Source organism: Artemia sp. Qi Xiang Cuo, chromosome 20 (genome assembly GCF_049724085.1).
Source record: "Artemia sp. Qi Xiang Cuo chromosome 20, ASM4972408v1, whole genome shotgun sequence".
In the NCBI taxonomy this organism is placed as follows: domain Eukaryota; kingdom Metazoa; phylum Arthropoda; class Branchiopoda; order Anostraca; family Artemiidae; genus Artemia; species Artemia sp. Qi Xiang Cuo.
The window spans coordinates 22,065,555-22,090,635 of record NC_142813.1 but is presented as its reverse complement, the minus strand read 5'-3'; the positions used below and the strand labels follow the sequence as shown (position 1 = coordinate 22,090,635).

The 25,081-nt window shown below is 37.8% G+C and overlaps 1 protein-coding gene across 1 annotated transcript in view; it reads left to right on the top strand.

The window, feature by feature from the left end:
• Psn (presenilin) overlaps positions 1-22,966 on the top strand; it is a 60,893-nt gene extending 37,927 nt beyond the window's left edge. The window contains exons 5-9 of the mRNA XM_089106372.1: positions 4,130-4,229; positions 6,577-6,845; positions 18,265-18,355; positions 21,500-21,612; positions 22,621-22,966. Coding sequence (XP_088962498.1) covers positions 4,130-4,229; positions 6,577-6,845; positions 18,265-18,355; positions 21,500-21,612; positions 22,621-22,776 — 729 coding nt within the window. The 3' untranslated portion in view covers positions 22,777-22,966. The remainder of the gene's footprint in view (positions 1-4,129; positions 4,230-6,576; positions 6,846-18,264; positions 18,356-21,499; positions 21,613-22,620) is intronic.
• The last annotated feature ends 2,115 nt before the right edge of the window (positions 22,967-25,081 follow it).

Below are 25,081 nucleotides of genomic sequence, written 5' to 3'. Positions count from 1 at the left end.
ATAAGGACCAACAATTTCACTTGCTGACACAAAGGGATCACGACTGTTTGGAATTGACCTTAATAGGAATTTGTGTGCCAAAGCAATTTTGCATCTATCACAGAGTATGTATTTTAACCTCATAATTGGATAATTATAATAGATTTCCCATGTGTTTCCCCCATAAAAAACCCCTTCCCATAATTGACAAGCCCCCCTTAGTAAGTCGTGTTTTATACTATAACTTGGGATGCATATCCCTGGTCCATGGGGGGCTGTGTCGACACCGAAATTTTCTCTTACCAGAATTTTGAACCATTTTAACAAAATAACTATCTCAAAATTTTCATCTGATGCATTTAGGGCGTGGAGGAGGGAGAGGGGCTAGTTGCCCTTGAATCTCTTTTGACTCTTAAAAAGTGAACAAGAACTTTCAATTTTCAATCAAATGAACCCTCTCTAAAGTTTTTACGAGCATCCCTTCCATAAGAAATAATATGAAGGATTCAGAGAATCCTTAAATTACAACTCTTGCCCTGAGGGCTTTGGGGGAGTTGTAATCCTCAAAGACCTAATTTCCAGAACTTAAAACTACCGTTTAATAAAATGGCTGTCTTAAAATTTTGATTGGATGTGTTTGGGGAAAAGGTGGCCGTGAGAGGGGGGTTAGTTGTCCTCAAATCACGTTCGACTATTACAAAGGGCACTAGCCCTCGGAATTTCCAATCGAATAAGCCTTTTTTGAAGTTTCTACGACACCGCCTTCTATAAAAACCTTATATGTCCCAGGGCATAACTTAAAACCCTTGCCCTGATGGATGTGGAGGAGTGTCCTCCTCAAAAATATATTTATTATCCGAAAAACAACAAAGCTGAAGCAAAAAGTTATCTAACTATTTTTGTCGGATGTGTTTGGGGGACTGATTGGCGTGGGGGGGGGGGCTAGTTGCCTTACAATTACTTTCGACTCTTACGAATGGCACTAGCTCGTCGAATTTCCAATCGAATGTGCCTGTTTTGAAGTTTCTACGACACCGCCTTCTATAAAAAACCGTATATGCCCCCAAGGCATAACTTAAAACCTTGCCCTAAGGGTTGTGGGGGAGTCTCCTCCTCAAAACATATTTTCTATCTGGAAATCAACTACACTGAACAAAATGGCTATCTCAAAAGTATGATTGGTTGTGTTTGGGGAAATGATGGGCGGGGGGGGCTAGTTGCCCTCCAATCACTTTCGACTATTAAAAAGGGCACTAGATGTTTAATATCCAATCGAATGAGCCTGTTTTGAAGTTTCTACGACAACGCCTTCTATAAAAACCTTATATGCCCCCAGGGCCTAAATTAAAACCCTTGCCCTGAGGGTTCTGGGGGAGTGTCCTCCTCAAAAATATATTTTCAATCTGGAAATCAACTACGCTGAACAAAAATAGCTATCTCAAAATTTTGATTGGTTGTGTTTGGGGGATTGATGGGCGTAGGGGCGGGGGCTAGTTGCCCTCCAATCACTTTCGACTATTAAAAAGGGCACTATCCCTTTGAATTTCCATTCGAATGAGCCTTTTTTGAAGTTTCTATGACAACGCCTTCTATAAAAACCCTATATGTCCCCAGGGCATAACTTAAAACCCTTGCCCTGAGGATTGTGGGGGATTGTCCTCCTCAAAAACATGTTTTCTATGTGGAAATCAACTACGCTGAACAAAATGCCTATCACAGAATTTTGAGGGGGTGTGGCGTGGGGAATGATGGGTGGGGGGGGGGGGCTAGTTGTCAAACGAACTCGTTCGACCATTAAAAATTGAACAAGCCCTTTGAATTTCCAGACGATTGAGCATTTTTTAAAGTTTATACGACAGCATCTTCTATAAATACCTTATATGCCCCCAGGGCCTAACTTAAAACCCTTGCCCTGAGGGTTCTGGGGGAGTGTCCTCCTCAAAAATATATTTTCAATCTGGAAATCAACTATGGTGAACAAAAATAGCTATCTCAAAATTTTGATTGGGTGTGTTTGGGGGAATGATGGGCGTGGGGGGGCTAATTCCCCTCCAAGCACTTTTGACTATTAAAAAGGGCACTATCCCTTTGAATTTCCAATCGAATGAGCCTGTTTTGAAGTTTCTATGACAACGCCTTCTATAAAAACCCTATATGTCCCCAGGGCATATCTTAAAACCCTTGCCCTGAGGATTGTGGGGGATTGTCCTCCTCAAAAACATGTTTTCTATCTGGAAATCAACTGCGCTGAACAAAATGGCTATCTCAAAATTTTGATTGGATGTGTTTGGGGAAATGATGGGTGGGGGGGGGGCTAGTTGCACTCCAATCACTTTCGAATAGTAAAAAGGGCACTAGCCCTTTAATTTCCAATAGAATGAGCCTGCTTTGAAGTTTCTACGACAACGCTTTATATAGAAATCTTATATACCCCCAGGGCATAACTTAAAACCCTGGCCTTGAGGGTGTGGGGGAGTGTCCTCCTCAAAAATATATTTTCTATCTGGAAATCAACTACGCTGAACAAAATGGCTATCTGAAAATTTTGATTGGATTTGTTTGGGGAAATGATGGGCGGGGGGGGAGGGGGTTAGTTATACTCCAATCACTTTCGACTATTAAAAAGGGAACTAGCCCTTTAATTTCCAATCGAATGAGCATGTTTTGAAGTTTCTACGACAACGCCTTCTATAAAAACCTTATGTGCCCCCAGGGCATAACTTAAAATACTTGCCCTGAGGGTTGTGGGGGAGTATCCTCCTCAAAAATATATTTTCTATTTGGAAATCAACTACGCTGTACAAAATGGCTATCTCCTAGTTCTGATTGGATGTGTTTGGGGGAATGATGGGCGTGGGAGGGGGCTAGTTGCCCTCCAATTATTTTCGACTATTAAAAAGGACACTAGCCCTTTAATTTTCAATCGAATGAGCCTGTTTTGAAGTTTCTGCGACAACGCCTTCGATAAAAACCTTATATGCTCCCAGGGCATAACTTAAAACCCTTGCGCTAAGGGTTGTGGGGGAGTTTCCTCGTCAAAAATATATTTTCTATCTGGAAATCAACTACGCTGAACAAAATGGCTATCTCAAAATTTTGATTGGATGTGTTTGGGGAAATGATGGTCGTGGGGGGGGAGGTGGGCTAGTTACACTCCAGTCACTTTCGACTATTAAAAAGGGCACTAGCTCTTTAATTTCCAATCGAATGAGCCTGTTTTGAAGTTTCTACGACAACGCCTTCTATAAAAACCCTATATGCCCCCAGGGCATAACTTAAAACTCTTGCTCTGAGGGTTGTGGGGGAGTATCCCCCTCAAAAATATATTTTCTATCTGGAAATCAACTACGCTGAACAAAATGGCTATCTCAAAATTTTGATTGGATGTGTTTGGGGGAATGATGGGCGTGGGGGGGCTAGTTACCCTCCAATCATTTTTTACTGTTAAAAAGGGCACTAGAACTCTCGATTTCCAAGCGAATGAGCCCCCTTTGAAGCTTCTACGACGACCCCTTCCATATGAAGTGCCTCTGGAAAAAAAAATAATAAATAATAAAACATTGGAGCCGTATGGCCTTTACTATAGGCAACGCTACAGCGTTGCCTCTGATAAACTACACGTAGTCTAATTAAACGAAATATTGGGCATTAAACCGAAATAAAAGAGGTACCCAATGTGTACTTTTTCTTTGGCTGTTCAATTTTGTGGTGGAATTTTCCTCAGGGGGGGGGTATTTTCCAGGGGGAAATGCTGTCTCTTGTCCTTTTTCTCAAATATCGCTACTCCCTCTCCTCTTTTTCTAGTTATTCTACCTTTTATGTAAAGGGCAGGTAAAGATAGTTACCCGAGAGAGTGCAAGTTGGTTCCCTGAAGGCATGCCAGTGTGATACTTTGATCAATGTTATATTCAATGAATTCATGTAGTTTTAGACCCTTGAGACACCACACTCCATTTAGGAATTTTAAAACAATTCAGTGTTAGGTGTTATACCTTCAAACTATTTTAGTTGTAAAAGGAATTTCTTGCATGCAAAATATTTGATGATTTTGATTGGTTAGCTGATGGTATTGTTTTTTATTTTATTTTTTTCTCTCTCTAATGACTTTACCTTACTTTTTGTGCTGATAGTAATTATGATTTATTTTTAGGCATATCTAATTTTCATTTCTGCGTTAATGGCATTGGTTTTCATCAAGTATCTTCCAGAATTCACAGCTTGGGTTGTCTTGGGTGTTATATCACTTTGGGGTAAGTTATCTTTTCCTTTAAATTACAGTTTTTGGTCTTGCTGAACAGTTTAATAGGTAATATGTTAGAAAAATATAGATGAAATACCATTCTCCCAAAAAAAGATTTCAAATAAAGTTCAATTAGATTTATAAAAAACAAAAAAAAAACTGAGGAACAAATTCATAAAAAATTGTTTGCCATGAAAATGCATACATAGTTCTGAAATTTAGCAGAAAATTTGTGCATAAAATGAAGGAATTTCAGAAATTTTTTGAAAATGTGTATTCCAAAGTCTGTGGTATCAGACTGTAACAAAGGGACGACTCGTGCTAATAGCAACTGAAACTCTGCAATAGGAGTTTTTATTAAAGTATAATTATATATAAAAAGAATTGGCTTCAATGATGACTCTAAATATGTGAAATTCAATTAGTTTAAAGTAACCCACCAAAAGCTATGAGGTACTTGCAACATAAAAATTACACTACATTAACAACTCCATTGTTTAGTTTTTAAGTTTCTAACCAAAAAGTATGAAATTTCGTGTATTTTTCGTGAAGAATAAGGGTGGATGCGTGTTTATTTGTTCTTTTTTGTTTTATCTCGTGTAATTCCATCAAACCGCTGCTCATAGAGTATCAGAAGTAGGCTCAAACGGAAATTGAAATTTTGAGTTGCCAAAATGATAGCACCACAACAAAGTGGCGTTTTATCTGCCATTTTTTGGTGCATAACAACAATTTTGACCCAAAGAGGACCAAAATCATATCGAGTGAAAATTGTGAGGTAACGAAGTGCTGTAAGGCTAGTGCTACAAGGAGCTTTGTTTTTACCAAAATTAAAAATGGAAATATTTGTCGTTTTTCTATATTTATACTTTTTTCAGTCTTCTCGTTTTCAAGGTGGGGGGAGGACATTTATCCACTCTACCAACCTAAGAGTACCGCATAGTTCCACGCCGTCTATTGGCCAATGCATTTTCTTTATGGGAAGGGGTTTCATATTTTCAAACTTTCTATGAGAGGTGCTTCGGATGAATTGAATGAATATTCAGATAATTAAGATTTTTAGGCGTAAGGACAAAAGGAATAAAAAGCATTTTTCACTATGCCTCAGGAATTGAAGAACTTATTGGCATACACTTGCTTTAAACAATAAAACGTCAGGTTCAAAAGCTATAAAAGCACATTTGTTGCACTTGTTAATGTTTTAAGTAAAGCACTACAAAGTGTTTGCATAAAGAGTAAGGGTTCAAAAATTGGCTGAAATCTTTGGTACCTTTAGTATAATCATAAAATAGGTGCATGAAATCATAAAAATATTATAGGTCAAGGCCCCCCCCCCAAGAAAATTCCCCCCTTGGAAATCCTCGGGGAAGAGCCTTAAGGGTTCAATGCATTCATCCAAAGTTTATACGACCATGCTTCCTTAAAAACCTAATATCTTAACAATGGGCAACTTGAATAGCTCAGAGCTGTTACCCCAAGGGTTGGAAGGGGGGGGGGGTGGTCTTCAAATCCGGAAGCATGGTTATGTCGCCTTGGGCCTATTTTGAACAGAATTTCTGTTTCAAAATTTTGATCGGATGCGTTTGAGAAAAAAAACGGTGTGTGTGGTGGCTTTATACCCTCCAATCACTTTGACACTTACAAAGGGCACTAGAACTTTTAATTTGCAATCGAACGAGCCCCCTCCGAACTTTATACGACTACCCCGTCCATATGAAGTACGTCTGGGAAAAAACAAATCAATAAGTATTTGGAAAACCAACCAAACTCCTTTCATAGAACTGTTTTTTTTTGTGTCTGGCCCTTTTTGATGTCTGGAAAGTGATTACACATCCATGATATTTCCTTGGTAAAAAAATACACCAAAAAATTAGTAGATGAGAGCTTTAAATTTCAACAATAGGGTTCACTGATTGTTTTGTTGTTAGGGAGGGAGACAGAAGCCTCAAAAAGCGTATTGTAATACCAAAACATCCTATCTCTCATTGAACCTTCAGGTAAATACTGAGTTAGTTTTAAGGAATTAGTTCTGTCCCTTCCCCATCCACAACTTCCCCCTCGTGGTCGTAGAAACTCTGGAGGATGCTCATGCCATCGCAAATTGAGTGTCATAGTCCTTTTTTACAAGTCAAAAGTGATTAGAGACCAACCAGTCCTATTTCCAAAAACTGTTCTTGATATCTGGTCATTTGTTACCCCTTAAGACATCTTATCGACATTTTGAGGTACCTATTTTGTACTTTGTCTGTGGCTGCTCAATTTTGTGTGTGGGGGACTTATCCGGGGGGGGACTCCGGCTCCCACGTATTATATAAGTGTTGATAGGAGCTGTGGTAATGACATTTATTCTTCTTTAGACCTTGCTGCCGTTTTACCTAAATATGGTCCACTCCGTTGTCTAGTCAACCTCGCTCAGGAAAGAAACGAGCCTCTATTTCCTGGTCTAATCTATTCGTCAGCTATGGCATATAAGGTCGTTATGACTGCCGATGGAACTGAAGTGCCCAATGGAAACACAGCTCAGCGTAGAAGTGCTGGTGAAGGTTCTGAGGGAAATTCTACAGGAGATGGTGGATTTACTGCTGAATGGCAAAATGAATCGGAAAATCGTGGGAGGAGAAGGGTGGTAAGTGCTATGGAAGGTTTGCATTTATTGACAGGGATTATTTTGCGTGTAAAATGAAGCATATAAGAATTTCAAAATTCTAGTATTTCAATATTCCGTGTAAGAGCTTTTCCAAGTTATACAATTTTACTGGTAGGCAATAATAAGGAGGGAAACGGTTTCTTTTTTTACTCGAAAATTTTCAATGAGACAGGATCTTTTGAAAATGTGAGCGGTTGAATAATTTTGCTTAGTGTTCTGAGAGGAAGAAAACTGAGCTAAATTGATTTTGTTTACAAAGAAATTGAAACAAGCCCTATCCATAGGCTAATAAAGCTTATCAAGCAGTTAGTGGTAACGAACTGTAAGTGAGGAGTGACCCGGCTCAATAGTAACCGAAAGTCTAAGAAACGGAATTTTGATACCAATAGATACATCAAAAGAATCATATTATTATGCTGACTTCAAATATAAAGGATTTTTTTTTTTTTTTTTTTTTTTTTTTTTAATTATTATTATTATATATTTTCAGGGTTGATCGTATCAACCCAGTGGTCCTAAAATATTGTGGGAGGGCTCAATCAAACGGAAAATAAAAGTTCTAGTGCCATTTTTAAGTGACCAAAAAATTGGAGGGCAACTAGGCCCTCTCCTACGCTCATGTCTTTCCAAAGTTACACGATCAAAATTTTTAGAAAGCCATGTCGTTCAGCATGGTCGATATTCAACGCTCATTTTTTTCCCAAAGTGACCCAATCAAAATTTTGAGATAGCCATTTTGTTTAGCATGGTCGAAAAATACAGTAACTATGTCTTTGAGGATGACTTAATCCCCCACAGTCTCCGGGGGAAGGCCTGCAAGTTATGAACTTTGCCCAATGTTTACATATAGTATTCGTTATTGGAAATTTTGCAGAAGTTTTCAGAGGGGATTTTTTCTGGTATTGGGGGGGGGGGTCGGGTGTTACGTGTAAGGATGTTTTCAGGGAAGAAGTTTTCATGGGGGAAGGGAAATTGCTATGAAGAGGGCGCTGGATTTCCCAACATTATTTAAAAAAACGATCAGAAGTTAAATAAAAACAACAACAATTTTTTCAACAGAAAGTAAGGAGCAACATCAAAACTTAAAACGAACAGAAATTATTGCGTATATGATTGGGTTCGCCTTCTAGTCATTAACTTGCTCTTTACGCTAAAGTTTTTTTTGTACTTTCATTAGAGCTATTTATTCTAATTAACGGTCTTTGTGATTAAGGAGTCATTCTTAAAGAATCGGAACAAAATTTGCACTTTAGCGTAAAGAGCGAGGTATTGACTAGGGGCGAACTCCCTAATATACGTAATACAAAAAACGATCAGAAATTAAATAAAAAAAATAAGTTTTTTTTAACTGCAAGTAAGGAGCGACATTAAAACTTAAAACGAACAGAAATTATTCTGTATATGAAAGAGGCTGTCCCCTCATCAACGCCTCGCTCTTTACGCTAAAGTTTGACTCTGTCTCACAGCTATATTTTTTAAAACAATAAAAAACTTTAACGTAAAGAGCGAGGTGTTGAGGAGGGGACAGCCCCTTTCATATACGGAATAATTTTTGTTCTTTTTAACTTTTAATGTCGCTCCTTATTTTCAGTTAAAACAACTTGTTTCTTTTATTTAACAAGGAATAAAAACTCAGAGAAAGTACAAACCCTGCATTTCATAGAATTTTTTTTTCTTTGTATTTCCATAACTACAAGGTTCTAAAATTCCGTCCAGAATTAACCTATCTGAGTGGAACTCTATAGAAAATAGTTGATTTGAAGGGGTAGAAGCGTAGTAAGTTATTTGATTTACATTTATTGACAGTTATTTTTGTTTGTTTTTTTAGAGCTAAAGGTAACATTATTATTATTATTATTATTTATTTATAACCCGTCATTACAAAAACACAAGACAGAGTACAATAAAGATAAAGAAAAATAAAAAAGAAAAAAAAAAGGGACAAATAATACATAAACGGATACAAACGAGAAAAACACTAAACTGACAAGAAATAAGAAACATTTCTACACTTGACTACTGCTTGAGTAAACTATGCCAGGGGTGGTTACCAATTTTACTGTTAGAACGGGATATCTGATTTTCAATTATGAGAGTGGGATCTGCCAGTTTATACCTATTAATGAGGTATGTGTTACGGGTCCAGGGGGGGGAGTCCTAAAAGGTACTTAGCATATTTTAAAAATATTTCTCGAAGTTTCTGTTTCGCAGTGAATGGAAATGTTTGCCAAAAAGGGCTCAGGTATAAAAAATGGGGCAATTATATTGCAGTATACAGCCGAGCAAGGATAAACCGGTTGAAGCTGAACTTCGTTGCAACCAATCTGCTGTATGCAAAACCGGTACGCTTTTCGAGATGTTGAATTAATAGCTGGCGTGTGTGTCTCAGCGTTTTACCAATCGGTAGTCCAAGATAAATGATGTGATCTGCTGGCTTAATACTTGTCTGTCCAAGGTCTATGGTAGGCGGGACTTGGTTTTCGGGCCAATTAAACAGTAATACCTCTGATTTTGCAGCGTTAAATTCTAGGCCTATCGCAGCATATTGCTTTTGAAAAATAGCAAAATTGCATTCAATGCCACCAATATTCCGGCTCATATTTAAAATATCGTCAGCATAACAAAGAAGAGAAAGGTCAATACCATCCAGAACACATGTTATTTGGTAATTTTCCTGTGCTGAAAGAACACTGTTATTAAAAGCCGGGGCAGAAGTAGGAGCACCTTGCCGGGCGCCTTTTCGTACTGGGACGGTTGGGTAAATTTCCCTTATAGTCTTCTCAGGTGAAACAACTTTTATTTGTGCCTGGAGGTTTTCATACATGTCCTTTAATGGCATTATGACATCTCGTTGGACGCCTCTCTTTCCCATTTCTAGAAAAATTTGGTCGTGGATAAGGGAATCAAACGCACGCTTGACATCATGAATACCGATCGCGACCGACTCGCCTGAGCTTTCAGCGTCAATAAGGACAGAAGCCACGACGCTTAGCGCATGGCCACAACCACGACCAGGTTGAAAGCCAAATTGGGAGGGTGGTGCATAACATTTCTCATTTATTTCTTTAATTATAAGTAGCTCAAAAATTTTGCAAAAAGTTGTTGATATAGTAATGGGTCGAAAAGACGTACATTCATCCAGGGGTTTCCCCTTTTTTGGCACAGGGGTAAGGGACCCTATGCAAAAATTACTGGGAACCACACCTTGCACAAAAATCATCTGAAAAAGCAGGGCAAGGTGCTGAATGAGCATTGAAGATGGGTTTTTTAAATGAAGAGCAGAAATTCCATCAGCACCACGTGACTTTTTCTTTTTAAGGCGATGGAGCACGTTCTGAACCTCGGATACCGACACAGTAACGTCAGAACGGTCGGTGCTTGATAGGAAATTATGCAGCTCTGCCTTGTATTTTGCACTAAGAGTCGGACAGGGGGATTTAAACTCTTGTTCGTAATAAGTTCTCCAAGATTCAAGGGAAATTGAAGATGCAGCAAAATTCGGCTTTCTTTCGGAAAGAGTCTTCCATATAAGGTCAGGATTTCGTAGAGCATCTTCAGAAGACTTAGCAATTACATTAGACCGGGGGAGAGTCAATTCTTTTCCAAACTTTCTTTTTGTAAGGAGTCTAACGGCATTTACAACCCCCAGTCTCGGCCGTCCACACTCCGTCCAAACAGAAAGCCAAAATTTTGCCTGGTTGCATGCATTAACTAGGCCAGCATTTTGCGACCAACCTGAAACTTGCGTACCGGTCTTAATTTTCTTTATGGGAACAGCAGCTTCCTCAGCTTAGCGAAGAGCGTGTGTAATTTGGGTGGCATATATATCAAGTTTAAGTCGGGCCTCTTTCAGTTCAATTCGTCGTGACTGGATCAGAAGGTTAAATGGGATTTTAATTTTAGCTAAAATTTCATCCGAAACTTCCGTGTAAACCGACGTATTAACATTACTCCAATCCCGTATTTGTGTCCATTTTTTTGTAGTTTTTGCTGCGTTATTTTGGTGTGGATGCTCAGATTGTGTAGCGGGAGGTGTGATTTGCAGTTCTATTGAAAAATGGTCAGAAGTAAAAGTAGTGCCAGACACCCGTACTGAAGTAGGGAGTAGGTCTTTAGAGCAAATAACATGGTCTAGATTAGAAGTACTTCCTGTGTTATGTATGTATTTAAATCCTTGTCTTTTTTCTAAAACGGTGAATTCATCATCTAGGAGACCATGTACCATACTTTTACAATCACCGGAAAAAAGAGCGTTGCTATCAGTAAATTCAGCACTCATGGTACAGTTAGAATTACCTAATATTACACAAGGCAATCTCTCTAATCGGATTTTGCTCACTAGTGTTGCAGCTTATGCAAAAAAGCGGTTGTTTACAGGGATTGAGCCGATCAGATGTATGTTCTACGGATCCACATCTGGAACATTTGGGCTGATTGGTGCACTCGGATGCTAAATGACCGACTGTATGACACGAGTAGCATCGTCTTGGAGTGAATACGAATACTTCGGCGGGTAGTTTTTCGTAGTGCACTTTAATGGAGTTGCGGACGAAGATTTCGAGCTCGTGTCGCGACTCAAAATAAACTTTGAACACACGAGAGGATCCACATTGCATAACTTTTGTAGCACGGGGGATAAGTTCGTGCAATGACTGCTCATTCAGGTCTTCAGGGACGCGCTTGAGTACACCAATATAGCTCGGTGAGCGTACGGACGCAGTAACACCACATTTATCACTTTTCAGTGTTGAGGCAATTGTATCAGCAGTTTTCTTAGATTTCACCACTAGTTTCCAGTCACCCTTCAGTTTACGAAGCTCACTTATTTCCTCGCTGTTCGGACAGACCTTGTCAATAATTTCCTTTCGCGCACTAGGTGTATTTAAGCTGTCAGGTAAGTTTTTGAGGACAACAGCGTAACTGGGCCGGAGGGGGGGCTCCTCAGCGGGTTCGCTCGGTTTCCAGGTCAGTGGCCGATTTTGTGCCATTTCGTATAGTCCATCGACCTTACGCTTGATTTCGTTGAGCCGACAGATAGCTGTCACTGAGGTGGATTCCCCGACAGTAGGAACAGAGCATGGCGTTAGGATCACAAAGGTAGGAATCAGCTTTTTATCGCGAGTTGCAGCTTGGTTAAACCATCTGCACATATCTATTACGTTCTCATCCTCCTTCTTACTATGCTTAATCAGCCGGGTCTCGATTTTTAGCTCCTTATGCAGTACAGCTTTAGCTTCAATAATTTACTCAAGAGTGAAAAAACTCAGGGGAGTTGCCGTGATCACCTCTATTTTCAGTCCATCATTCATGACACGTGTTAAAAAGTTCAGTACCGGATTGATAATAAGCTTTTCACCTTTATCGCTTTTCTCCGACATTGCAATCGGATGCCAAAGAATAGTCCAAAAATCAGTCCGTGGGCGTGCTAATAAGCGAGGGAAGCGTAGTTTCTTGCTACCTGATCCCCGCAGTTTAAGGGAGTAACACTCCCGGCAGGTACAACGGCCCTTGCGACAAGAAACTCCCCTCTTCTGCTCTCTTATTGGTAAAATTTAATTATAAATGATACTATAGATGGCGCGCCAATTTACTCAAGAAAAAGACGGCGCTGGTAAGAAGGCCTAAAGAAAAAGCCCTATTCAAATTGTTCAAGTTTTTACAAACACTACTTAGCAGATAATCTATCATTAGAGGGTAAACAACAATAGGAAGTAAACTTCAAAATAATTTAGACACTTTTTCCAGATAACAACAAGGAAGCAAACTCATCCATAATAGCATTGAAATACTATAGATGGCACTGATTAGATAAAATATCTAATTTTATTTTATCTAATACATTAGATAAAATAAATAAACGTTTTACTAGTAAAAGCGTTTTTACTAATACTGCTACTACCCACAACTTACTACATTACGCTCAGCACCTCGAGTCCAACACAGCCGCGCACGCTCCTCCTTTAACCTAGTCAATTCAAATGTTCACTAGTCCCCCCCCCCGCCCTGTATAGCCCTGATTTTCTTTAACTGCTTTCTTACGACCTCTTCTCTTCCCATTCAAGGACGGCCTGCTTTTTGTTTGGCCCTAATATTTCATTATAACAATTCAAGTAAACGGGAATAGGACACAACCCTGCTGAACTCCTAATTCCAAACCAATTGAACTGCTAACCTTATTTCTTACCCCAACTTGTTTCCTTACTTAGCACGTATCACTTTGATGAACTTATCTAGAATACCATACAAGTACTGGATCTTTACTAAAGCTTTTCTACCAGCTGAATCAAATGCCCGCTCCTTATCTATAAAATTGAGGATCAATGGAGTATGATGATTTGGGTACTTCTTAATTATCAATCTAAGAGAGAAAATTTGTTCAACACATCTTCTCTTATCTTAAAGCTCTATCCACAGCATCTCTTAGTCTCATAGGCACCACCATACTAAGTAGTTTTTTTTTCTACAGAACTCAAATTAATGCTCCTATAATTACCACACTCGTCGCTTTTATCACCTTTCTTATAAAAGGGTTTAATTAAGGTTTTTTGAAACTCCTAAGTACCTCCTCTTTTTCAGAAAACATATTCGTAATCTTTTATAATTTATATCTAGCTTCTTGGCTACTATTGTTCAAAAGTTCATTAATCACACAATAAGTACGTGTGGCCTTTTCAATCCTTTTAGTACTGTCTCTAAATCCTGGCAAACGAAATCTTCCTTCACTTCCAAGTTGCCTAAATATTCACGATTTTGTTTTGAATCACATCTTACAACTTTATCACAGTTTAGCACCCTTAGAATATTCTGCTCATCTTTCTTTATGACTCCAACCGCAGTCTAATTGATGCATTGTTTTCACCTTTAATTGCAAACCTATGACTAATATTGCAATTTTGATGCACAGGAAACATAAAAATTAGAAACAGTTGTAAAAAAAAATTCCCAGTTGAGGCCAACGCGGAAGCAGTAACTATAATATGGATTCAACACAACAATACTTTTAGCTACGGAAAGACGTTTTTTATAGTTTGGAAAAGATCCTGAAACATGACCTGACGTCATATCAAAATTAAATGTGTGCTAATCTCTATCGTCGTATCACATTTACAAAATTTCAACCTTCCCCCATTTTGAAAATAACGAGGATAGTATTTTTGCACTGATAGCACAGGTCTGTCCCTCATTTCTTCCCAGCTTAGCAAGCTAGTGGAAAATTGCCGAGGTGACTAAGGATTCAATTCTTTTGTTTGTTTCTTACAAGTATTTTCAGAGGCAGGCTGGTCTATTAGTCCTTGCTGAGTTTGCTTTTTCGAGCCGATATTACTTTTTCACCGGGCTAGCAGCAAAAAGGGGTCCATTAGCCCTGAACAAACGAAAAAAGTTTAGCGTTTTTGACTCAGTTCTTGAAGCTTTGTTATTTTAACATCTTGTCTATTAAAAATAGTGATATCCTAGCGCTTGATCCAAATAAAGTGCTAGTTTTGAATGATTCTTCGAAGATAAGGAAATATCATTGGTTGGTTTATTTACACTAGTTTTATAGATGTATGTTCCAGAGGCTGAAACTGGCTGCCCAGCTTTGAAGGTTGAATTATATTGTACTGCAGGTAAAAAGAAACACATGGTAAAAATCACTAGTTTTATAGGATGTATGTTCCAGAGGCTGAAACTGGCTGCCCAGCTTTGAAGGTTGAATTCTATTGTTCTGCAGGTAAAAAGAAACACATGGTAAAAATCAACCACAGTTTGTAAGACATCTTCTTGATGTATGTCATGCTATTTGACATCTGCACCGAGCTACCTTCTGGCACGGGATACGGAAAGAATGTGGTAGACCACGCTCAGGAGTAGTTAAAGAGATTAGAGTTGCATCTAAGCATAGGTTTGGGAAGGAACTTGCTCGTCACCGTTTGCATTTGAAATCTGAGCTTTCTGAAAAAGTAATTAAAAATCCTAATCTGTTATGGAAAATGTTTGATAAGAAGGAGTCAGTGGGTCCCGAGTCAGATATCCCATCTTTAACATGGATAAACTTTTACCTTGATGAGTTTTTAGCCCCAAAACAGGATCTTAACATTTCTGTTCAAGAAAAGCTTTCATCCCTCCTCTCATCAATTCCAGATACAGATTTCCTAGTTACCCAATCACAGGTTGCGTCCGCGATCCGACGGTTGAAAAGAAAAGAAGTTGGCTGGCATTGACCGTGTATCCGCCCTTCACCGTAGCCATTGCAGCCCAACTTTCATGGGACACCTAACTCTTCTCTTTCAGATGATCTTCACTACTAGACTCGTACCATCGGCATTCAGTACTGGGTCACTTAGGCCAGTCCCAAAAAAAGGAAAAAGTACTTCGGAATGTGCTTCGTTCAAATCGATCACAGTAGCACCAACGCTTTGCAAAATCTTCGAACTTTTGGTCATTGATGAAATCCAGGAAAAATGCTGGACTCCCCCTTCCCAGTTTGGGTTCCAGAGTGTCTTGGTTGCGGCCACGCCATTTCTGCTTTGGCTTCACTGTTGATTGACGCTGATGAATCAAAGTAGTCCATTGTTATAGGTCTACATGACATCTGCCGTGCTTACGACTCACTTCTCTATGACCAACTCATTCTGGATATGGGAAAGAGAGGTGTACAAAAGGACATCCTACTACCCATTAAAGACATGTACGACCACCTACAGGCTGAACTCCTACTTCCTGGCCATGGTTGAGCCCTCACTGCATACACACCAGACGTGATGCTGTCCTACCGAGGGAATCCTGTAGTCCCAGTAAAAAAGGGTGCTCGACAAGGATCAGTCACATCTCCTTGTGCCTTTAATAATTGTATTATTGAACCACAGTCTACTATCGAGAGACAACATGCATAGCTCGTGGCATAGACATTACAATGAGAGCTTACACCGATGACATTTTGAACCCTATTCACTCAGTCGCAGGTACAGAGACCACCTTCTACATACTACAATCAAATTATAGGCACATTGGCTTTGAATTTAACCCGCGGAAGTCGGATATTCTTCTGTTCAACTGGCGCCAAGAAGCGGTCTCGTCTGTGAGGCTGGGAGAACTGTCTGTAGCCCCTGTCCTGAAAATTATTTACCTTGGTTTACCAATTGGAAAGGATCTCAAAACTACCCGCTCCCTTCTTATTGATCATCTCCGTAAACGCCTAGCTTTTTCTTACAGTAGAGTAGTCTCATCTAAAATCCGTTTCAACCGTTTAATTCTGGCTCGACTTTATAACGCAGTATCCCTTCCCCATTTCCTGTATCTAAGCCCGTTTTGGAGAATTTTTCCCGAGCCAGAGAAAAGAAAGCTCAGATCCACGTTTTTTAAGTATGCGAAGTTCTTGTTTTGACATCAGCCGTGGGCAAGAAATCCGCACCTTGTCCCAGATTTAAAAAGTGCTGACGCGACGGTAGCTATAATTGAGCAAATGAAGTGGTAGAATAAGATAGCTTCTTCCTACCCTTAGTACTGTTTGCTACGACAGTGGATCGCTGTCCATTTAATTTTGCGTGCACACATCTTGTCATATTTAGTCTTTTTACCGTCTTTTGTCATATTTAGACTAGTTGATTGAGTCCGTTGGTTTTGAATTAAAGTTATCAAGTATTTTGCTGTAGGTTAGGTTAGTTGAATTGAAGTTATCAATCATATTGCTTATGTTTCTTCAGTGTATAATTGAGTTTTTGTTTCTCGTCTTTGTAATTTGTTCGATTATGTGTAATGTGTTGTAATTTGTTTTTTGTGTGTGTTTTTTCTTTTTTAGTCATACTCCGTTTTTTGTACCTTTTTTTTGACGGTTAATAAATAAATAAATAAATATTAGCCGTAGGTTGTAGTTAGCAAGCTCAGAAGTAAACTTCAAGTTTGCCTCAATGTTAATGTTACTTTAAACTTTGACTCATCTTTTTACCGATTAGCAACTAATAAGCAAGAAGTGTCTCTTGGTTTAGCCTGTGACTGTTTTATAAGACTCATTCTTTTCTTTGAGTTGTTGGGTTGTAGCTTGTCAGACCCCTCTAAACTAAAATTTGGCAATATCTGATCTGATTACTTTTTTTCCATATATTTTCTACTCTGACTATTATTTACCATGCCTTTTCCCCACCTTCAATTGGCTCCTTAATTTACACTTCCTTGTTACTTAGTTTTTATGACTGGTTCCATCAGCAGACACACAAGTTTGGTAGTGTTATTTATGCGATCCGTATTGTAAAGTTCTGTGTAGGCTTATGACTTTTTGCATGCTTGGTTGTTAAATGAATCTGAATAATTTAGAGATATTTTATGCGTGGGTCTTTTGTCAACTAAAAAGTTTCGGTAAAAATGCTCTCCTGCACCGTGTACTGATTTGGAAAACAGAAAACTTAATGAAGCTCATAGAATGAGATAGGAAAACTCTACTAACACCATTCGGTAGAGCACGAAAAACTCCACTCGATTGTGTTTACAATTCCGTTTTCGAAATAAATAAAAAAAAAGTTAGCTTAGGCAAAATAGCTCTCTTGTGATGGTTTAATCATTGCATTAAATGATTTAATTTCAAAATAATGCAGATTGTACTGCACAAAAGGATGTAGCAATGAATATGTACAATTCAAACTCAGTATGAAATTACTTAGGATTTTTTGGGGGAAACTTAAAGAGCTAAAGAATTGCAAATATCAAAGTAAGATTCTGAGTATTGATTCCATCATGTTGCATGGTAGAAAATGAGTGCTTGGCGCAAGACTTGATAAAACGTTGATAAGACTTGTATAAGACGTTTTGCGTATGAATCATCGGGAGCTTGAAAATATGTACAGCCTTCAAGCTGGGCCGTATCCAGGAGTTTCCCTAGTTTCAACCTCTCTCCTCAAATTTTGCGCGACTTGTACAAAAAAAAATACTGTCGACAAATTTGGGTTGCGTTTTCTTTAATTTTTTTTACCCCTCCAAACTTGCGCCTTACCACCAAATTTGCGTAGAAACATTCACTACTTTGCTCAGTCACATCCAAGCCAAGGAAATTCCTATTGATACCCTTTTCTGATTGCTTTCTAGTTTGGAATGTGGGTACAGATGGGAATCAGATTGTGAGTACAGGAGGTACTTTTTGAAAAATATGGATGTTTACCCCTGCGCGTCTCTATTTATATCTTATTCTCTCTGTCCCTGGATGGATTCCTCTGATACCCCGTTTCGGCTGTGTACGGCTTTAGTTATTCTAATAGATGTAGCAAGTCCAAACCTAGGGGCTTTTAAGGTATTTGTGCATGGATGAGTCGAGCGATTATTCAAATTGTCCATTTTAGACCAAATTTTTTAATTGTAAAGTTGTGTATCTTTTTTTCCCAAAAATTGCAACAAACCGAAGAAAAATAGACTCATACTTACTATTTTGCAGCGAGAAGTAGCAGAAAATGATACCATATCCAGTCCTGCTGGAAGAACTATTGCAGACAACAGACCAACACCAGCTGAGGAAGAAGAAGAGCGTAAGTTTCATCTTCTTTTTCTTGAATTCGATTCAGTATTCATTTTTGTTAGATTTTTCGTTATTCCCCCCCCCCCCCAGCTCAAGTCACTCTTCTCTGCCTTTGGGTGGAATTTTGGGTTCACTTTTGCTTTGCTTTAAAAGTTAGTAACTAGAAGGAGCTTCAATCTTGTTTTAGCTTATCTTGCTTGTTAACTACAAAATTTCTATTTTTAGTCTAATTTTGCCCTTTTCTTAGAGCTCTGGCCAGAAGGTTGTTTTTCATTCCTCGTAGTATACTTCAAACAGACATACCTTATTATTAAACATTAAGTTGCAGGAAAAATGTAGTTCGATTCCACTTGCTGGGTCTAGGTCTTTTTGGCCATCCATCTAAGGCCAAATGAAAAGCAGATCATCCCTCGATGGGGTGGGAAGAGGTCATAAGAAAAGATCTAAAGGAAACTGTAGCTTCATGGGGGAGGGTAAAAATTGAAACATTGAATAGTTTAGGATTGACGATGGGCTTGCGCTACGGTGTTGGCCTCAGGTGGCTTGGTGCTGTAGTGGGTTTTTAGCGATAGTCGTAGTACACTGCGCGCAGACGCAGAGGTAGAATAATTTTTGGTCTGTAAAAAAACAGAAAGAAACAAACCGAATAATATTCCCATTTTATGAGAATAGGTGCCATTGCAATCATATTTGATATATGTACTACATAAATGAATTCAATTTTCATTAAGTGATCTACTCCAGCTCCGGTTGTTTGGTGCATGTTCTCCAAGTTCATCTAGCCGTACCCACAGACAGAAAAACGGTCAGCTAGACTTCTTCTCGATTTAAGGAAAAAGATAAGACGTGATGTTTTCTTCCCATGCCAACTTGTTTCCGTCTTTGAGATAGTTTTTCCGTTGTTTCCGTCTTGGAGATAGTTTTTCTTGTGTTTCTGAACTTAGCTAGATATTAGGAGCTGTTATATTCAAACGAAAGGTCGTTTTTAAATTCAACTTGTTTATAAGAATGCTTTTAAAAAAGAGAACTAGTATTTAGGCCTGTGGCTAAACTAAATAAAAACCAAGGGTTGTGATTACAATTTCTATAATGTGCACAGGTTTGCAATCATTCCTTTTTCTATTTCTATATTAGGCTACTTTCTTTCTAAATTAAATAAAATTTGTTTCTTTTTAGATTAATGAAATGTGGTGCTGTTTGCTTTAAATGGAACTTTGGTTTAGTGGAATCCTAATATAGCTAAAACAGAAATCAAAGGGCATATCTCTTATTTTCATAATTCTGCTGGAGATAACAAATAATTACTCTCGTAAAACAGCTTTTTCTTCGGGGATTTGAATACAAAAAATATTTTAGAACTAGCCAAAAATCCTGTTTGACGACAGGTATAAACCAGAAGACCAGGGGGCAAAGTATTTTCCCTTCCTCCAAAAACAGATATTTAAGTACTATTCCCCCTCCCCCCCCCAAAAAAAAAAAGAGAAGAAAACTTATCCTGAAAAATCGAACTCCATCTCCAAGACGTGAGACAAAAGAGGGCATAGTTACCATTCTACATAGAAAATTTTTCACCTTTTAATAAAACCTACTGACTGCATTCTTTTTAATAAGATATAGGCACTTATCTTTAGGCTTCAGGCTTATCAGAAATTGAAAGAAATCAGGCTGTCTTGTGAGTTTCCGAAAAGCAACTCATTGGTCTGATCATGAAAGTCTCAAGTGAAACTGTTAAAAGCCTGTTGGCTGGTAGCTGTTATGGACACTTGCGAATTATATATTTAAAGTCTGAAGAATTGTTTTCCCAATCAAGGCTGGTTTGCTTTACCTTCTAAGTAGTAAATACACCTTAGAAAATTCGGACTGTAGATAAAGTCCCGCTGATATCTTTTTTTATTTATTTTAGAAAAAATAGTAAGGTACGCCCTTTTGTTTTGGGTTTTATGATATATAAATTTGCATCATTGTAAAGTTGCGAGTAGTAGCATCGTTGTGATCGTTGCGAGTATTAGAAGACTAACATTACTACCAACTTGTAACTCTGGGTAACGAAAGCCGTTATAAGTGATATTGACAAATAGCTTCCAGGCACGCCTATTACCCGATTCCTTTTTTAACATTGCGGGATATAATTTTTGTGTGTAATCTTTGTGAGGATTTGATGATTATCTCATCAAACTCCTTACTTGTCCGAACAAGGAACAAGGACCTCGACCGAGTTCGTTGATTTTGAATTAAAGTTATCAAGTATTTTGCAGTAGGTTGCATAGGTTGCATCAAGACATGGCCAATTGTAGACAGAGAAAAGCCAAGACAGATAGTCCAAGTATTTGAGAGGCAAATGTTTAAATGGCTGGGACACGGAAAGTACTTGCCATATGCTGACACATACGAAGAATTTAGTTTGGGACGGATTGGGGTCAAATCCCGAAAACGTTTTATGAAAAATCTCATTATATCTTATTTTTTTTCGTATATCAGGCGGCAATAACTTTTTCTAATGACCTTTTATGTTAACAAATACAAAGGGCATTAAAAAATACACGGAATTTCTGTCAACAAGGAAATGGAACTGTTATCTGGAACTCTAAAGGAGTTGTATTGTATACTTTTTAGAAGGTCAAACAAAATGTCACAGAAGCCTGTTATGTAGAAGTTTTGAGGAAATCCAGAGTAGAATTAGCCAAAATGCGTTCAGGAAAGCTCATCATCAAATCCTCTTCCATCATGACAACGTCTCAGCGCCTTCTTCACGCGTTGCAAAATAAATTTTTAGTGAATTTCGATGGATACTGCTGCGATATCTATCTTGTAGCCCGAATCTAGCCCATCTGGCCTTTTTTTATTCTCAAAGAACAGTTGAAAGGTGTCCATTTTAATACTGATGTATCAAAACACGTAACAAGAACATTGCTAATAAAAGCGGTGTCCAGATTTATTCAAAACGGTGTAAAAGGAGGGAAGAACCGCTTGTAGAATTACATCACCTTGATCGAGGTTACGTTGGAAATTTGCAATTGTGAAATTAATTGTAATAGAAACGTTAAAAAATATCTATTTTTAATTATCCCTGTGATGGATGAAATCAATGGGTAAAAATGCATCTGTCTAAAAAGGAACAAGTTGCTCTGCCTTAACTAGTAATTTGTTTCTACAGGTGGTGTCAAATTAGGACTGGGTGATTTCATTTTCTACAGTGTCTTGGTTGGGAAAGCTTCGTCTTATGGTGATTGGAATACTACAATAGCATGTTTCGTGGCCATTTTAATCGTAAGTTTATTTTTTTGCCGTTTTCATCGTAAGTTTTAACCCTACTTAACATAAATTTAGGTCAATTTAAACACTTAGTGTCGACATGGTAAACAACCCAAATTGGAAAAATTTTACTTAAGAATGTTCCTTAAGCCTAAAGCTTCAAATCATTCCAAAGAAGATATCCCAATTCATAAGATAACATTGAAGATAACAATTGGTTTATTTTCCAGTGAACTGAGACCTTTTTAAAAGGTTCTTGTATTTTTATTAAATCTAACAAAAATTCTTAAAATTTAGCAAATTTAGCAAAATTTAAAATTTAGCAAAAATTCCTTTAGTATGGAGTGTTGCATTTTTCAGGGTTAGTACTTGTTGATCACGACCTGACCTGTCCTCCCCTATTACATTGTATTGTTTGAGTTTTGTTGAAGTTTTGTTGAGTTTTTGTTTGGAAGTGTTACTTTTCCTTTTCTTCATAGTGGCATCTTTTCTTTATAGTTGGCATCACATCTCTAATTTTTTTTAGTGCTTCCTAATATCACTGTACAAACAACTACCCTCTCATCCCTCCACTATGCTCCCTCTTAGCCCCTCTAGTACTTTTGCAACTTTCCCTGATTCTCCACAATTTTCAGCTTAGTATACAAAATACTAACTAAATGAAGCAGTGGTTTCATCTGTGATTTAACCAGAGACCTATATTAAGTAAAGTACACGTGATAACAACTACACTATGGAACCATGTAAAATGTATACTAAAGAAATAATGATTCAAGGGTAAGACCGATCAGTTTAGTCCCCCCTCCTTTTAGCATGCATCCCCAGCATACCCCTCCCCTATATGCGTCGGATTTCAGCCTAATTGGTCAATTTGCTTAGGAATGAGTAGCAAACACTTTGGTCAACAAATGCTGGAGAGTATAATGTTATAACATGTGTTATAACGTTCTTCATAACTGCTCTGAATTTTAAATTTTACTCTTTTATTTTTATTCTTTAAAAAAGTGTCCTTTATTTTTTCAGGGTCTTTCGTTGACGCTGCTCCTCCTGGCCATTCTTGGGAAAGCCTTACCAGCCTTGCCAATCAGCATAACATTTGGCTTGATTTTCTACTTTTCTACGTCCTTGGTTGTTCAGCCATTTTCGGATCTCCTTGCTTCTGAACAAGTATACATTTAGCTATCGAAAAACTCGGATTTATACTGCTATTAGCAGAATCCTGCCAAGAAAATTTCTTCTTTTATTTATTTTGAACGGTTCCAATTTTTATGTAATGTTTTAATTATTTTGTTTTTAATTATTTTTGCTGTTCTTTTGGTTGGTAGACCAGACATGATAAAGAATACACAGGAGGACGTGTTGCACGGGACTTCGGTTTGTTTTTTTCTTTACTTCAATACAGTCAGTACTAATTCAGTGCCAATGCTTTTATTTAGATAATTGTTTCCTAAGGAACTCCCGAAAAACAAAGAAATGAATAATTAAGTATATAGACTCTTTAAAGTGAAAGTCGTAATTCAAATAGGTTCTGCCGATTGATAGTGACTACTTTAATTTTGATGTTAATTCGGATTTGATGACATATGTGGTTTGGAAAAAACACGAGGGAAACACGGCTTGGGCAAACTAATTTTCTACGTTGAGCGCCTTTATATTACAAATTCAAAATGTATGCCGAGAATGTGCCACCTATTCTGTTAAAACCATACTTACTGTTTGCACGCTCAATCTATGCTAGAAACTAATTTAGCTTACTCATTATTTATATATCTTACTTTATTCTAAGCCTTCTAGTCAATAGTCTGCTTGTCCAATTCCAGAATTATTAGATATTCCTTTAAAAACATAAGCGTTCGAAAAACCCCTTACTCTAACCGACTCCCCTAAAAAGGAGAGTTGGGATGGAATTAATTCAATTGAGTAACTCTCATCATTCCAACGGCTTTCTACTTCAGAGTTACTTTAGGCGTCCAAAACGGTAGAGTGTTACTGGAAGTTGAAAGGTAAACGCATCAAAACGACGCAAAAGCTAATGCCTTGACATCCTATAGTTAAGTTGGCACCTGAAGAACCAGAAATCCAATTTTATATATACACGTCCTTATAACTTAATAAAAAAAAGCTCGAATTTCATTCTTCGGTTTTGACCATTTTTAACAATTCCTTTTTTTTCTATCTCTAAACATAGGAGAAAAAAAATTGTAGGAGGGCATAAATATTTAAATATATCTTAGTTTTTAATCTCACTAGCAACATCTGATTATGACAGCATTGATTTTGACTGGGCTTCAACGTAGGACAAACAGTTTGATTGGAAAAGGTCCACATTACATCGTCTCTTTTTGAGAAAAGAAGATGAGCTACGTTTTAGAAAAACTAGAAGCTACTGAGAGAAGAGGATACCGAAATAAGGTGTTGGAAAGGGACCAATCGATTGAGCACCTTTCCCTTTAGTCGAGTGTGTTATAAATATCTCTTTAACAAAAAGTGTCATATTTTGACATGTGCTATGTGCTATGCATCACAATGCTTTTTGAGTTACGATTATTAATTTTAGGCTTGCGGAGGAGCCTAAGGATAACGAAGCCATATAAATAAACAAATATTCCATGAAGTCATTTTTGGAAAAATAAGCTTTTATTTATTGCATATTTCTGCATTTATTTATTGCGTTTATTTTATGCATATTTCTGATGAGCTCTCTGACAAGCTTTAGCTTTGGGAAATATGGTGGTTTACATTATTTTACGTAATTTTTATGAATTTTTATTAAGAAAAAGTATATGTAAGTTGGTATAATGAAGTTGGCCGTTTTCAGTTTTCCTGAGGACTGATTTGTAATGAATGATCGAAACAGCTTTGGAATACTAGTAATTAGTTGCCTCGTTATGCAAAAATTCAAGCTAAAAATAGTAGTTACCTACTAAATCTAAAAATTCCTTGTGAAAATTGAAAATTTATACTAAGAAAACGATTCCAAACCGGCTCAGGCTATTTAAATGATTGTTAATTTGTCTGAATAATACTAGCTACATCATTGATACCCATGCAAAAAAGTAATTTTCCTTGTTGCAAAAGCCAGGTGAGTGTAGTCTCCTGTATTTAGTTTTCGACCATGCTGATTCCAATTATGTACTTTTCTTTCGATTCGACACCTTTTTTTAGGGGGTTTTAGGCTATTTTTCGAAATTCCCCTCAATTTATTTTCAAAATAATATATTACTGCTAACATTAATTTAGATAATGTTTACCATTCCCGAAGCAGCAAAAAATGGCAGTTTTTCTCATTTGCTAGTTTTTTGTTTTGTTTAGAGCTTTTTTATATTTTTGGTTACCGTTATCTTTAGATTTCAAAAACTAGTCTGGTAATTACACTTCACTAGGCAGGCTTTGAACCCTTTACCTCATTCGCTCCAAATCAAGCCTTTGGGAAAGTGCACATAAAAAAGGTAAATGGTGATGAGCAGCACCCCCCCCCCCCCCG